The following is a 17,970-nucleotide window of genomic DNA, read 5'->3' as shown; positions in this document are numbered from 1 at the left end:
ATGCACAATTGTTTTCCCTTGAATAACATACCATCTTGAATGAAATATCCAGGCACTTGCCCATGTCTATCACTATTGGTTCTCTACTTACTTTCTAGGATTTTGCAAAATCAAGGTCATATTCATATAGGTGTTTCATCTCTTCAAATATCATTACATCTACCTTCATCTTTGTCAACAAGTTTCTTCTCCTACCTAATGCATCTATAACCTTGTTTGACTTTCCACTCTGGTGCTTGAATACAAATGTGTAGTTCTACATTAACTCTACCCATCTCATGTGTCTTTGATTTCAATTTATCTTAATTTTTCAAATATTGCAAGGCTTGATGGTTAGTATACAACACAAATTCTTTAGGCAACAAATAATGTCTCCACTTCTTCAGGGCTTGTATTATGGCATAGAATTCCTAATCATAGATTGAGTATCTCTTTCTTTCATCATTTAAATTCTCATTGAAATATGTTATCAGTGTCCCTTCTTGACTCAATATTGCTCCTATAACACTTCCACTAAAAAAAACAATCAACCCGAAATACTTTATCGAAATTAGGGAAAGCTAGCAATGTCTACTTGGCTACCTTTTACTTCAAAAACTCCTTTGTGATCTTTATGTCCACTTGAATTCCTTCTAATCTCCCTTCATTATATATGCCATTGGTGTACAAATGGCTCTAAAGCTCCTAATGAAATTCCTATAGAAACTTTCCAATCCATGAAAAGATCTTACCTCTCCAATGCTAGTTGGTGTTGGAATCTCCGCAATTTCCGATACTTTCTCTATGTCCATTTTGAACCCTTGATAAATCTCAAATAGACCAATTCTATTTTCATGAAACTACACTTTTTTATGTTTATTAGCAACTTCTCTTCCCTCAACCTTTGAAATACTTGTCTAATATGCCATAAATGTTCCTCTTTTGTCCTACTAAAAATAAGAATATCATTCAAGTAAAAAATAATGAACTTCCCAAGAATTAGTTTAAGACCTTATTCATCAATTGCATGAATTGCATGAATGTACTTGGTGCATTGGTCAATGCAAAAGGCATGACTAACCACTCATACAATCTTTTATTTGTCTTGATTGCAGTCTTCCATTCATCTCCCTTTTTATGATCCAGTTGTATCCACTCTTTAGGTCCATCTTTGTGAAGTACTTTGCACCACTCAACAACCCTTAATATCATCCATCAAACAATCCATAAATTTTGCAAAGATGGGAAATTCATTAGGTTTCTTTGTCAAAATATAGGATGACTGATAAATCAGACAAGTTTGACAAATTATCTACATCCATGAAGTACAAATGTCAAGAGGAACCTAAGGGCTCTAAGATTGCCTCCACAGTCTAGACACTGTAGATATTGATTCGGGCCATATTGACCAAGAGTTTCGTGAGAGGACATTTGGAGATGATGCAACACTTAGGTCCAAGATAATAGCCGATTTAGGATCATCTCACATATTGGATTCCCTGCTACAGTGCAAATCCTAGAGCTGATTCTGGAATGTGCCCAAAATTATGACCCAGATACAAGAACATCAAGACACCTAAATGGGAATATCATTTTGGATATCTCCCCTATGCTTGCAATGCATGTCTTTTTCCTTCCACTCAGGGCATAGTGACAACATTAGAAAGGATACCGCTCATAAGGAATATAAAATAGATGAGGATGGCCATGTTAGGAATTTGAACAGGTCTTCGTTGATGAAAGAAAAAAAAAACAATCACCAAGAACCTCACGAGATCAAATTTATGGGGAGGTATTGGTGATATGATCACCTTGCTGAATAAGGTAATGGGTAAACCAAACACTAGGCTATATCAAACCTAGATGTACTAGTTAACTAACATGATCTTGAAGGATAGAGAGTACATTGATTGGGCACAACTAGTAAGTGATAACATACATCATCAGCTCACCACTATCTAAAATAACAATAAATTCACAATGACATCCTATGTCAATTATTTGTTAGCAAGACAGGCCTCCTTCCCAAGGTCAGCAACAGAGAGAACAATAGGATAAAGACAAGGACATAAAAAAGTCTGAGAACATTATACGCAGTTAGAATACAAAGAGTCCCGTAAACATTTCAAAATGGTTAATGATACAGTAACCATGCATAAATTGACTATAGATGATATAGTAACCATTACGCTAGGCCCTCACAAGATATTACAAATTTACAAGAAATAATATCGTAAGCCTCTCATGGCCACTTTGGAATAATAAATTATTGGCAGATAAAAATTATTTTTAAAATTAGGTATAAGAGAAAACCTCTTTCAATTTTACTGCTTCATTCAGAATATTCTCATTTTAAACTTATAACCAGGTTTTTAAGTTCTAAATCATTCCCACAAATATGCCTTCTAGAGACTCCAGAGAGGAATAAAAATGAGCTGGAGGTTAAATCAGATTTCATCTCCTTTCTTTAAGTAATAACAGCCAAAAAAACTCGATCATTTCTGAATGATAATGGTGGATTGCTCAAGGGATCCCGATTGAATGCATATTCCCTGAAAAAGCCTACACTCAGTACATGATCAAAAAGATATAGCATCTTTTGTCAAATTTGAGTCCGATGTAAAACTTCCCACTGACTCGTGGATGTCTTGGATTCCTCTAACTGTACTTTTTGTTTTGAAAACTTTTACAGTAACTTTTCTTAAGGTACCAATCAAAACTTCATTGTCTATATGAAGAATTAATGCAGTAAATGAACAATTTGCCGAGTAGAATAACCACTATATGTCAAACTTGTTTCATGCCAAGTAGCTGTTTATTCTTTCCCTATCTCGAGAAATCACCAATTGTAAAAGAATACATCAACACTTCTTCAACAAAAAGTGGCTACTTGACAATTCAATCTGCATAACAATTAGACTGCAGGGTCTATAACAAATGAATAAAAATGGAAAGAAGGGTTCCCAAATTTAATGTGCGCAGATCTGGGTAAGGCTCTATTTTTATATTTAAAGCCATGACCCAATAAGGAAGCAAGCCCCAAAATTGTTTCTTTAGCATGTCTCAAAACAACGAAGTTCTACAAAGGTAGCAAAAAATGGAAATAGAATTAACTTTAGATTAAATCCAATCACCCAAAAGGTCTAAACATGAGCACCACGCAAGTATCTTCTTTCATATAAACCAGTGACTTGATCCGCAACTGCCCACATTATGGCCTGTCCTGGAGGTATCCTCATAAGCCTTGGAAGTAATCCCTTCCACAAGGCTAACAATCCTTCTTCTGCAAAAATTGTTCTCAATGCATGAACCATGCCCTTATACTTAAGTTCCCCGGTCTCAACAGATCTACTTTGGGCCATTAATCTTGTTTTCACGACATCAAAAGGACCTGTGCATATAGGACCTGCAGTTCCTGCCAGAAACCCTGATATCATGGATTGCCATGGCTGAAGAGTCCGCCTGTCATCTTCATGCTTTTTCCATAGAACAACATCAAATGCATTCTTGGCAGTGAACATTGCTGCTTGATTAATTCCATTTCTCATAACAGTTGGTGCTGCACCAGCCCAGAGGCCAAACAAACCTTCCTCACGCACAATGCTAGTTGCACAATGAACTGGGCCTTTATACTTCAGCAGCTCCGAAGCTAGACCTCTCTGCTGCTGTAACCTAATCTTTACCACCTGCAGTTTTTTGGGAATGAATTAATTAGAACTGAAGTGAAGACAAGATGCTAATGCGATTAATGAAGCCAAAGAGACTTAACATTTAGTCAAAATCAAGATGTTAATCATATTTGATTTGATACTTACGGAAAGCAAAAATATGACTAAAAGCCATAAAATCATATACAAACCCTATGGAACCAAAATAAAATTTTAATATCCCAAAAATGCAAAATGAAGAGGAACCAAACACAAACTTTAATTGCTAAAAAATCTTGGGCTGCTATAAACTTCAAATAAGAAAGAATTTCATACTTCTTTTAAGTTATTCATTCAATTATCTACAATTGTTCTTTCATGTTTGGGCAATAATAAAAGCAGTACTACGTTACAGCCATTGTGTTCTACATCTTCACAAAAGAAAAATAAAAAAAGAGGATATTAGTATAGTTGAAAATAATTACAAAAGATGGCAAATCTTATGAAACCCGACAAATAATTTGCAAGAACTGAAGATGAGGTCAAAACCCAACACCTAAAAGAAGTTACAGGACACCATCAAAATAATCTCAATCAAATAAACACGAGGCAAAAATCCACAATGGCTATTATCAATTATGTAAGACTTGTGAAAGAAACAAAAATGTTAGGCACACAAGCAAAATTCCCAGAACCTAGGAGTAAGTGATGGAAAACTCATAAATCTCAGTGTTTTCAACTTTTCAAGGATCTCAGTTTATTCAATGGTCTATAGTGATAATTTAAATTATTTTATCAAATCCATAACTTACTATGATGTTGCTTGGACATGAAGTGAGAAATTAACCTAGTTAATTCAATCTATTTCTTATTATTCAGATATGGATTAAAGAATGGGATAACTTATCTAAAGCCACAAAAAATATATATGAAGCCATCACCAAATGAGGTTCAAATTCAAAGGGGCTTATCCAAATGATTCGAAGAACTTGTTTGCAGTGAAAGTGCACACAAAGATCCAAGCATCTCTATCAGTTCAAGGACAAAACATTTACAAACTTCTGGTTAAGAGGTACGGGTGTGGGAGAATTATAGCAGGGGCCTAAAAAGTTCCCGGGAGAGGCACTTGACCAAAAAGCCCTCAGTCAAGTGGAACTCATCACCCATCATTAGCACTGTTCATCCGAACAATCTGCAACAATTCAAAGACCTGAAATCATTACCTAAATTACTTAATCAGTTAAATGCTTGAATGACATTGTGAACATCGTTCTTGCATGTTCAGTGAAAAAAGGAGACCCTTGTCAATACTGACTCCTAGCATTCTGACATGGACACAAATGACTTGTACAAAACCCACAAAATAATAACAGAGTGCAATGTCCCCTTTTTTATTTAATTAATGTTGAAGACCGAAAGCCCATTCTAATATTTTGTGTGGGCTAATGGGAATTTGCTAAGGAAATAAATTTGATTAATATTTATTTTTGGCGCCCAGGTTAATAATTATTTTTCAAATTTGGCAAATTGGGCCATTTGACTATGAACTTATTTATTATTTTTTGTATTTACCCAAAATGGGGCTTGGGATCTTCACAACAGATTCTATGATGAGGTATTTAAGCAGTTACAACTTGACATACATACCAAAGTGGAAACTATTTTGAGGAAGGAATATTATGTGACAAGGCAATTAGGTAGGAGTTATAAAATTGCTTTATTGAGGAACATCTTCATAAATATGTATGACAGGTTTTATGACGGTTGTGAGTGTTACTAGCTAAAAATAACCAGGAATCAAGTCGAGGTTATGACAACTCATTGAGTGGACTTAAGTGGTGAAGGAAGGTTTAACATTTTATTATTTTAATTGCCCGGAGATTCGGAGATATGGGGTATTAGAATTCAGGCCCTCTCATTTCTGTTTAGTCTGGGCTTCTCTTCAGTTTTCCATCTCATACCAATTTATCAACTTTCTTCATAATTTGAGCACTTGCGTTCAACTACAGGGGTCAAGAACTAAACCCCTTTAGTTTCCTATGAGCAATCTTCACACAGCTTGAGATTGTACTTCAAAGCTGTCTGAATTTCTACATATTTTAGTAATCTATATTTACAGAAAACGTGTATTTCAGAAGATTCAATATATTGTGGGAGCATATCTCTTTGTAATCAATTTAAGTATATTATTTTTTGTAATAGAAGTGTATACATATTGCATTATATTTGAAACTTCAGCATATTTATGTTATTTTTGCAATCCATTGTTACATCAAAGCTTTGTCTGGATTTTAACATATTTTAGTAATCTATATTTACAGCAAACGTGTATTTCAGAAGATTCAATATATTGTGGGAGCATATATCTTTGTAATCAATTAAGTATATATTTTTTTGTGATAGAAGTGTATACATATTGCATTACATTTGAAACTTCAGCATATTTATGTTATTTTTGCAATCCATTGTTACATCATTGAATGTGCGTGTGAATATATATATACTTGGCAAATTGCTACCAAGGGGGTATCTCCCATATCATTAATCACAAAGAAAAACAAGATACATAGTTTTAGCAGCAGAAAAGCAAACAGAATCCTTGTAGCCTCTATGACCTCTTGAGCTCTACTTAGCTGCTCAAAAGGGAACAAGTCTCCGTTTACACTCATCAAGTACTCATATGTCTCAATGTCATACATATCCTTCTTTTTCAGAATCACCTCTTTGTCAAACGCATCACCAACGAAACCATTAAAGGCTTCAGGCTTAAGCCTCTTCAAGGCCTTCACAGTTGGGTCTGAAGATGGGGGAAAACCATACATCTAATAGCCTTTTCCACTACCTCATGGTCCCCAGTAGTCTGTACCAGAATGTAAACAAATCCCTCAAAGGAGCTCAGCATTGTGTACATGACCACGGCCCAGGCATTCATCCCCTAAAATCTTCCTCACCACTTCCTCCGCCTCGTCCACATCCAGAGCGAAAACTTCCTTCAGTTGTGCCTCCACCGATGCCTAATTGCAGTCGCAGTCGCACTCCGGAATTATCACTGTATCAAGCTCCTTGGTCCCCGACCCCGCCATACTCTGCACCTAGATATATTTACCCCTCTGCATGATCGGCTTTATAGCGGGAGGCATAGTTGGCAACTTCCATAAGGGAAGTCACTTCAAACCGATAATCCCGATCAAATCGGGCTATGCGATATGGATGGATCCCCTAGACAGCTCCTCACGTACCACCTGTACTCAAGTGTATCCCAATGAAGGTGTTCTCGACGCTGCCTTCTGCAGACATCAAAAGCAGTGTCTAAGAACGAGGTGTGGTCACTGAAGCTTAGACCAGTCTAAGCCATGATTTCATCTGCAATGATAGCATCATTTGTCAGATCAATGGTATGATTGGAAAGAAAATCTACCTCCTAGTTTGCTTCACGAAAGACATGTTTTATTGAGAAATCCATTCCTTCCAGGATCTCCCGAATGTCATTCACCCACATTCTGGATTTCCAACTTGGGGCATTTCCAGACATTTCCAGAGCTTACAATCCGAATTACATTTAAGCAGTCTCCTTCAATATCAATATTGAGGAGATTCTGCTCCTTACGCAATCTTAGGCTGCCAAGGAGGGCCGCATATTCGGCATCATTGTTGGTGCCGTTAGGAAGCTTGACAAAACCTCCCCATATATATATATCCAATGTATGCTCACTTTGCTTCCATGGAACCTGATTGATCAAAAAGTGGTGAGTAATAATATTTATTCACCGTATGCTCTCACCTTGCTTTCATGGAAGCTGGGTGATTAGGAAGTGGTAAATGAGAATATTTATTCACCATATGCTCTCACGTTGCCTTACAGGATCTTGATGAGATAGTGATAAATATTTTATTGAAAAAAAAAAGGTAAATACATTGATATCAGAGTTTTAATGTTGCCAACCTACAAGGTAAATAAAATTGTTGATACTTCCCAATGAAAGAGACACCAGAAAAGCAACCAACCATTGATCAAACACAAAATATTGAAGACAATATGGCAAGAGGGAGAAGACAATAGAAGAAATTGATAGATGAGGAAAAGGAGGATTTCTTCCTTGAGACTCCAATTGGAATCCATCAAGGGAAAGAGAAATTGGCAAACGCTGATGGGACAAATGATGCAATTCCAAAATAGCATGAGAGATCAAGACCATGCTGAAACATCTTAGAGAAATGGGAGTACATCTACAAATAACCAATCCATGATTAGCTCCATGTCAAAGCCAACCGAATCCATGTTTGTGCAAAGAGAGGAGAAGGAAAGAAAATACCAAGAGGCCCCTCCAACGGAACAGATTGACATAATTTTTGAGGAGTACCCAGGTAAATTTGAAGCTGTCTGCTTGTTAATTACCTAGACATTCTTGTAAAAAGAATTTCTAATAGAAGAACTCGAAATGACAACAAAAGCAATGAAAAGAAAGCAACCGCAACAAAAAGTAAGATAAGTGCCCCTACCTTTGATGGTAGTAAGAAGATTTCAACTTGGGCTTGGTTACAAAAATTGCAAATTTAATTTATGTTATGCTTAACTCTATGGAGGGGGCAGATGCCATTCAATTTTCTACATTGCATTTAGAAGGTATTGCTTATGATTGGTGGCACCATACTTTGATTACATAAAGACAAAGCTTTGTGCAAACATTTGATGACTTCAATCAATATATTCTAGATTGTTTTGATTGGAAAGATGAAGATTAATAATTCAGAGCGCTTGCAAGAATCAAACAATTGAACTTCGTATAAATGTTTGATATTTCTGAAAGAATTGTTTTTTTATTTGTTTAAGGTCTGTTTATAGATTGAACTTCTCAGAAGTACTGATAAGGCTTTTGCACCCTCTTCACTACAAGAAGCAATCGCAAGAGCTTTAATGTTTGAGCCATATGTGCTTGAGAACAAATTTTCATCTCAATCCAAAACACCCACCTTTACAAAGCGTAAAGGGAATTTTTAGAAAGGGGAATTGTATTCACGTCCACAAAAAACCACACAACAACCATCTGCAATAAAGAAAGTAAATGACTACAGAAAAAAAAAAACTCGAGAAAGAAATGTTTTTCTTTCAAGGAGCCATGGGAACCTGGTCATAGATACCTTGGCAAGGGTCAAGTACATCACATTGAAGTGGTATCTGATGAAGATACAAATTCAAAAAAACTTCATAACCATACATAGAAGAGCATAAACCAAAAAACTTGGTATTCGGGCATACTTGCAACTCTTTTAGGAGCACCCCAATACCATCAATTTAGAGTTCAAGGAGTTCTTTCCAAGTAGTAGACCATAATGTTTATTAATAGTGGGGATACCCATGTTAGGACTTGGGTGATATTCACCTACAAAGAGTTGTTGCTGGAAGAGTTTGTCAACAGAATACTTCGCGGTGAAATGTGATGAGTTGTCAAATGTTGTGTACAGTTCGCATGGTGATTTACATATACCAATGATGTTGTCGGTGTTGGAGTACATCATATATGTTGTTTCACATGTGGTGATGCTATGGTAGCAACCGCAAGGCATTTGGAAGAACTCACAACTGCATAAGACAAGTGTTTGCAAGAGATCACCAATCAATGATGCCGGAGCACTTGCCGCAAAGCTAGAGATCATGCAACATAATCTGAGGGCAAGATAATGAACTAGAAGATGAACTGTCATCTAAATACACCAATCACACATTGTTATCATCCTAATCTCTTGGTCATCTACAATAGGGGTCAAAATCCCCTTTAGATGGTTGATTTTCTATGAATATATCGATATATATCAATCTGTGTAAATGAGCCAAGGTTACTTTTGAAAGACCATATTGTATTGAATCTATTTTAATTCTACATAATATACCTGTCAATGTCTTTTGGTGGTGGGTTTCTCCCAAATGGGTTTCCCATGTAAATATTTTGTGTCGTGTAAATCTTGTGGATGCATACTATTTCATTTATTTCCATAAATGTTGTTCGCTGGATTTTTAAAGTGTTGTTGACTGTCATCTGAATACAATAATCTTAAGTCTTCACCATCCTAGTCTCTAAGTCGTCTACAACAAGGGTCAAAATCCCCAACAGTCCACAACTTCTTGATGAAAACTTGATGATTAGAGGACTAAAAATTGAAGACTTTGTTAGATTCCATGTCATAGTAGTAGACGGTTTCCCCATCCCATGCACCAAAATTAATCTGACTAGCATGGTTTGGGGTGTATAATGATTGCATTCCCTTGGGTTTTAACAGAATTATCAATCCATAGAGTTTAAGTTTAAATATGACGGGGCAGTTGTGATGCTTAGAGGTATTTCTGATGGATCACTCTGAGTAGTCACAACTAAAAGATAAAGAGGACTTTTCGGAAGGGGTACGTTGCTTGCATAGCAAATTGTTTGGTGATGCCTACAAGGTCATCTGTGGGTAAGAATTGTACTTATCATGTTGATATTTAGAGTATTTTGGATAAGCATAGTGGGATGTTTAGTGATTTGCCTCCAAGGTTACCACATTATAAAGAATTCTAGCAAATCATAGAATTGAAATTAGGTTCTAAGCCTATCATGATCACTCCTTGCCATCACCCAAGGATATACTATGAGGAGATAGAGAATGACATAAAGGAGCTATAGAAGATGGGTCACATCAGCCCTAATTCTAGCCCATTTGTTTCATCAATGTTTCTTGTGAAGAAAAAGAGATGCAACCACAAGAATGAGCATCAACTGCAAAGTCTTGAACAACAAAACAATTGAAAACAGATATTTTGTTCCCATATCAATTAGCTCATTTGATGACTTGCATCGAGCAATTTATTTTTCAAAGATTGATTTGAGATCAGGCTACCATCAAATATGTGTGAGGGATGAGAATGTGTACCAGATAGCATACAAAAGACACTTTGAATTCTTGGTCATGCCTTTTGGATTAACAAATGCTCCAACTATCTAGTCATGCACAAATTAGACATCCAGTAATCAATTACGAAATTTTGTTTTGGTTTTCATTGACGACATTTTGATTTAGAACAAGACTTAAGAAGAGCATTTAATCCTTAATGTATTAAAGCGATGGGCTCTCTTTGCAAATGAATCCAAATGTGAGTTTGGGGTGACGGAGATCTTGTCATTAGTGTTCAAAGTATTCAAGTGGATCAACAAAAAATCCCAACCATCTTGGATTAGCCTTCTAACACACTAACACAATTTAAAAGATTCTCTGGCTTTTGCAATTACTACAAAAAATTTGTTAAGGGATTTTCATAGTACAAACACCCTTAACTGATAGAAAAAAGAAGAAAGCTTTTCAATCGACAAAAACAACACAAAAAACTTTTGACGTTCTTAAGGAGGTAATGAGTTCAAGTCTTGTGCTTGCTATTCCATATTTCTAACTTCCATTTGCTCTAAAATGTGATGTCTTGGGAGAAGGAATTGAAGCTATATTAGTACAAAGAAGCATCCCATAGCATTTGAAAGCAAGCAGCTGAAAAGATCTGAAAAAGAAATCTCCATACATGAAAGAGAAATGTTGGTTATCATGCATGCTTTGGCCATATTCCAACGATATCTAGTTTGTGAAAGATTTTTGGTGAAAATAGAGTAACAATTTGAAGTTCTTCCTTGGCCAATGTAACTTGAATGAGAGGCAACAAAAATGAGTTTGTAAGCTCTAATCTTATGATTTTGATATAGAGTACATGAAAGGAAAAAAGACTATACCTACTGATGTATTTTCTAGGATGCCTACTCTATATTCTACTTCTGTTATTTATGTTGATTGGAAAGTCTCTATTAGGACAAAATATGTTAGAAACACATTTGCTACTAAGTTCCTTGATGAGACTGTGTGAGATGACAGATTCATAATGGCAAATGGTCTCACTCTTTATAAAATAGAGTTCCATTGGTTCTTAAATCCAAAATGAAGGGAAAGATTTTGAAAACTTTTCATGATGTACCACTAATAGAGCACCCAGGATACAAATCAGTAAAAAAAAATTCAAGAAAATCTAATGAAATAACTTGGATAAAAAGGGAATATAATGTGAAATATTCTACAAATAATTGATAATAACTGAGAATAACAAGACACTTTGTAGGGGAAAACCTCCAAATATCTCCAATGAGAACACAACTCACAATCTAATAATTATAAACTTACATCTAGCTCCTATGTATACCTAATTATGTCTTGTCTACCACCCCAACCAACTTAGACACTTAAATATGACACCTAGGATGACCTAAATATCTAAATAAGAATAAAATAACGATCATATAACTTAATTAAGAGTTAAGGTAGCCACAAGCCAACTACACATAACCCTATGCAAACACTAGGTAGCCACAAGCTGACTACTCATAACCATATCCACACTCCAAGGTTAAAGGCGTAGCAAAAAGGGACTTAAGGAGGATGTCCTCAAACACATCAAAAAATGCATAACCTGCCAACATAATAAAGCATGAAATGTCTTTCCAATAGGTTTACTGCAGTCATTGCCAATTCCAAATCAGAAGTTGGATAGTATACCCATGGATTTCATCGCAAGCCTCCCCAATGTAAATGGTAAATATTGCATTTACTAGGTATACATCCTTCTTTTCAACTTCTTCAAAACTAAAAAAGCATTAGGTAGCATATTTGTGAAGAGCACACAAATATATTATGATGGGGGAGGGGGGCACAGGAGCAAGTGAATTAGTATATTACAACTTTTTACTATTTTAAAACTTTATTAATTACAATAACATCATTTACTCAACATCAATAATTATGCACATGAGAAAAACACAAAAACACATGATATTTACCAAAATGAATGCTCCTTTATTTAATGACATATCATGGCAAATTTGTTACAATCATTCCCTTTTCAAAATTTGCATTCTTGTGCAATCTTTTCAATGATTTTTCACCTTGATTTTAGTGTTGAACTACAAAATTAAATAACATGACTTGTCATCATGGAAAAATAGTAATATTTTGTCAATTACTTGTTTAAGGTAACCTTTAGTATGATACCTTTCATTAATTTTATTTGTTGTGGATAGTTCCTAGGCTTTTCAAGAGATTTTACCAAATTTGGAAACTTCTGACCATTCAGGGGCAACAAGACAAACATAAATGTAGTTGGTAGCACAATGCCCAATATAATGACTATGGTTTTATCCTTTGGAAATTGATATCTCCTTGTAAGCTTGAACTAGATATTGATTCATATTTTCAAGGTTAAATTCAAAATTTACAGTGACCAAACAGCCCAAAAACACTTATACGAAAATGATTGAAAGCCTTCGAAGAAGGCAAAACATACAAACAAGAAAACAACTATAGCACATACATACAATCTTATGAGTTTGAATCTTATTCATAGTGTTTAAGATATATAACATTAATCCAGATATCATGGATCTCACTAACACTATTCATAAAGATCAAAGGCAATGTATTACTTGCATTCAGCAATTGTATAAGGACCACTCCAAAGAGAATCAAACTCCGAACAGAGACCAAGCTTTTCTGCTCTTTCTTTCCATTTGAGGACCAAATCTCCACCTTTAAAGTTTGGCTAGAAGGATCGCTTGTCAAACCATCGCTTGACAATCTGTTAATCTTAGGCCATATAGTTTTTACCCAATTCTTTTTTTCTTCTAGTTCCAACAATTTTGATATCCTTCATTCCATAGCTCTATCATCCTCTACTACTAACTACTTGATCAATTGCAATGTTGAACGTTCTATAGATACTGGCAAAACAACTTATTTTCTATAGACTAGTGCATGGGGAAGTCTCAAGTAATGAAATCAACCCATAAGGCTAGTTTCATATTTTAATGCCATTCCCTCTGTCGTTATGCTCCAATTCGCTTGATTGTTTTGATCAGATTTTTATTCACTAATTATGCCAAACCATTTCATTGTGGATAGTAGTTTGATGACGCCTTCAAATAGATACCATATGTCAAAGAAAATTCAGAAATTTGGGCACCCAAAAACTCTTTCCATTATCAGATATACTAGTTTGTGGCACCCCAAATCTAATAACAATATCTTCTAAAAAACTTAGGATAACAACTTCAATGGCTTCCTTGAGTGTAACTACTTGTCATGCCCCGATTTTGTATTAACAAATTAGATTAATAAACAAAACCATACACATCCTAAGGTGATAATGTATATGCAAACCTGACAACAGTAGTATTTAATATTTCTTTTAAATCAACCGTTTGAAAGATAATCGGATTAATTCATAAAGTAATAAACAGGTATTAGTATTGGCAGACCAGATCTGACGCATGTCAGATCTGTCTGCCTTTGCAACAATTAAATAGATCACTAATTTATGCAGCGATGTGAATGTTGAAAATATTAGTTGTTAGTCAACACATTAATGAAGAGGCACGATTTGTCTAAAGGGAAAGGTGCGATCAAGGAAAGGTTGTATCCATCACCAAACAAAAGGGTGCAACCATTCAACCATTCGAATATATTTTAATAAGAATCGCATACTCATTAAGGATTATGGGAGATATCCATCACAAAAGATATAAGTTTAAAACTACAGAAGACCAATATATATTATCGATCAGATCAGATCAGAACTGTTATTAAGTTACAGGCAGAAACATCCTTGTTCTTGGTGGTATGCATGGGGATGTGTTTATAAGTATGCTTAATATATAAAGCCTGATAATGTTCTTATGCAGAATTAATAGTAATATTAATATGGACTGCAATATGTATGACAGTCATACTTAATTTCATATATATTCATAATACATAAGAAATAGTATACTTATAGTCTAAATCATGCTATTACTGTCAGTATTTAAGTAGATGGGATCGAGTTGTTTCCAAGAGGGGCAGTCTAAATCCAGACAATAGGATGATTCCCAAGAGAGGGTGGGGATCAGCGTCCCGAGAACCTCGAGGGACAGGGTCCCAAGATAGGGTAAGGGCTTGGATCTCTAAACTTTGAGGGAACCTATTGTATTTGGTATCTAAGTGCTTGAATAACATTCACATCCTCTTCTTCCTTAAAACTGAAGTAGTAACAAAGTTTGACACTTGCTTTAAGAATTATGGATGTATGATAGATGAGCAAGTTACTTATTAATAAATTAATGGAATATCACTGATTTGATTCATGTTAAGATAGAACTATCTCCTAATCAATTTAGATTAAGTCATAAGTACATTGGAATAGGTTAATTATGGTTAAAACAGGCCTAAACCTAGTAGGGGACATTACAAATGGTATTAGAGCTTTGATCCTGTCATCCTGCAGGGTAAAGATGAATCGATGAATCATCCCAGTGCATAAGAAGGAATCTAACAATATGAGTATTTGAGTGTATGCTTCGTGCCTGCATATATCCATGTGTATACTCTGTGTTTTCAAGTGCATGCTCTGTGTTTGGCTCTATATTTTTACTTAATATTAGTAAATCAAAAGATACAAATTTATTACGCTTGAGGTCATAGACGTGAGTCATGCTATTGTGCAAACATTTGTCAATCCAAAATCCAATGAGAAAATCTTGTCTTGAATCATAGGCCTTGCCATTACCAAAGCTGAGCTGTTGAGAACATTAGACCAAAAAAAAAAAAATTGTCCTCATATCTTAGACGATGATCAACCTCATAGTAGTTTACTGAGGCAAGTATACTAACCATCATTGAGTAAGATCATATTAGTATGAGTTGCTTGAGGACAAGCAAATTTAGGAAGGGCCGACTGTCATGCCCCGATTTTGTATAAACAAATTAGATTAATAAACAAAACCATACACATCCTAAGGTGATAATGTATATGCAAACCTGACAACAGTAGCATTTAATATTTCTTTTAAATCAACCATTTGAAAGATAAATTGGATTAATTGTCATAAAGTAATAAACAAGTATTAGTAGTGGCAAATCAGATCTGACGCATGTCAGATCTGTCTGCCTTTGCAACAATTAAATAGATCACTAATTTATGCAGCGATGTGAATGTTGAAAATATTAGTTGTTAGTCAACACATTAGTGAAGAGGCACGATTTGTCTAAAGGGAAAGGTGAGATCAAGGAAAGGTTGTAACCAAGGATGAAAAAATAGTTCAAAAATCACCTGAATCGCGATTTATCGCGAATTAGAATGGCAAAAGATTTAATCGTCCAATAAATCGCCGGCGATTTTGTAAAAAAATCGGGAACTTTTGACTGGATTAAATCACAATCAAATTGGAAAAAATCGCGTTTGTAGAACCGACTGTGTTTTTAACCCTAGAAATTGGGCGCAAATCCGTGATTTCGTTTTTATTGAGTGCGCGAGTCTTCACGCGACGGCCGATAGGGTTTGCAAGCACAGCAAGATGGGATTTGCCACCATTTGGAGAATTTGGAGGTATCGAGCGCTACGGTCCGCTATGGTCACAAATGAGTGTTTTAATTTCATTTATCAAACCTTTAATAGATATTACACATTCTAATGGTAATACCTCTAAATTCTCCAAATAGTTATTACCATTTAATTTAATTCTAGATTGCCGGTTCAAGTTCGGACACGGGTTCAGGTTCGAAGAACCCGGTACGCCGGTACGGCAAAATTTTGAAAAGGGGTTTGGGTTCGTTTGGGTTCGTTAGTACAAAAACATGTAAATTTTATATATATATATATATATATATATTATTTTTTTGATATTTGTGAAGCCTATAAGCATGAATTAAAATTTGCATGTCACATAGCATCATATAAACAACAAAACAAACATAAACTTGTAATCATAGCATCATGATCATACCATAATAGCATCATATACATCAAGTTTAATATCAAAATGACAAAATATTCAAGTATCATTGTTTCAACTTTCAACAATATAAACTTAAAGTTTAATCATCAAATGGATCATCTAATTCATCCTCCTCCTCCTCCTCCTCCTCATTGACATTGACATTAGATGAGCCAATGCCACTTGCACTTGCACTTGCACTATAAGTTGGCTCAATTTCCGAGTCATCAAGTGTCAATGCAAGAAGCTGAGAAGTAGGAGCATCCAAATCAGTATGCTCTAGCTCTATATCCCACATCTTTGTTTCCTCTTGTGTGTAGTCATGTTGTTTGTGTGAAAGAAGACGTAGGTTGGAATGCACATATACTAAATTCTCCACTCTTTTTGATAGCAGCCTATTGCGCTTTACAGAGTGGATGAAAGAGTATGTGCTCCAATTTCTTTCTGAAGCAGATGAACTAGCAACCTATGAAGACAAAGTAAACAATTAAAGTTATACATTAATAAAAATAAAATTACTAGCAACCTATGAAGACAAAGTAAACTATAAATAAACTAAAACTTGTAAATTTAAAATTTTAATTAATTAAACTTACTTGTGAGAAAACTTTTATAGCGAGGGGTTGTAGGTGTTGGAAGCATGTGCCATGGAAGTACCCAACTACGAGCATCCTTCTTGGATCTATGACGAAGTGCATCAACACTTAGACCATTCCCATTTACAAATTCTATGAACTCATTTGTAACAACATCTCGCAAATCATCATCGGGATATAGTCTAAGAAATGCTGCCTTGTACCCATCAGATACTTCTAGATCTCTCCATGGTGGAATCCTTCCTGGTTTATCAAGAAACTGATTGCTATAGTACTTAGGTGTCAAGGCATAGGCAAGAAGGTGCAAAGGAGTGGTCATCTTATTCCACCTTTCTACAATAATTACTTCCAGTTCTTTGAAGAATTTCTCCTAAGGATCATTCTCTTTTTCATTTATAGTGACCTTTGTTTTTTCAAGCATTGAGTCAATGCCATCATAAATCTCACCTATGCAAGGCCTATCCATGTCTATATAGCGAATCATGCTCATGATGGACTCAGTGATACTTAGGAGATATGTAACAAGATCCCACCATTTCTCACTCAATATTATATCCCTAATTTTTTATGCCCTCTTAGTGCTACTTTGCTTCCATAAAGTCCAATTGGCGCTGATCACCATATTGCATAGTGCCACTCTAACTTTCACAAGTTGTCTTAAGACGATTGTGTTTGATGCAAAAAGGGTCTCAGCAACCTATAACACAAATTAATGCCAAATGATTAAAAAATAAAGCCAAACTTTAAAGAAGAATACACAATATAGCTTACACAATGATATTATGAACATTGAAAATTAAAAAAAATCAGAAAATGTAAAATTAAATTACTATTTCACTTACCTTCAATAGCTCCAAATTCGAATAGGTTCTAAAAATCCCTTGACATGTGGTGGTTTGTGATGAACATCTGGATGTCCTCAGCCTCTGCATACACATC

General features: G+C 35.2%; 1 protein-coding gene across 1 annotated transcript in view; it reads right to left on the bottom strand.

Moving 5' to 3' along the window:
* Window positions 1-2,746: 2,746 nt before the first annotated feature.
* LOC131074860 (mitochondrial succinate-fumarate transporter 1) overlaps window positions 2,747-17,970 on the bottom strand; it is a 30,554-nt gene continuing 15,330 nt past the window's right edge. The window contains exon 2 of the mRNA XM_058011584.2: window positions 2,747-3,665. Coding sequence (XP_057867567.2) covers window positions 3,123-3,665 — 543 coding nt within the window. The 3' untranslated portion in view covers window positions 2,747-3,122. The remainder of the gene's footprint in view (window positions 3,666-17,970) is intronic.

This window comes from Cryptomeria japonica, chromosome 7 (assembly GCF_030272615.1).
Source record: "Cryptomeria japonica chromosome 7, Sugi_1.0, whole genome shotgun sequence".
NCBI classification, from domain to species: Eukaryota; Viridiplantae; Streptophyta; class Pinopsida; order Cupressales; family Cupressaceae; genus Cryptomeria; species Cryptomeria japonica.
Note: the sequence above shows the minus strand (reverse complement) of the source record. Positions and strands in the feature narration are given on the sequence as shown.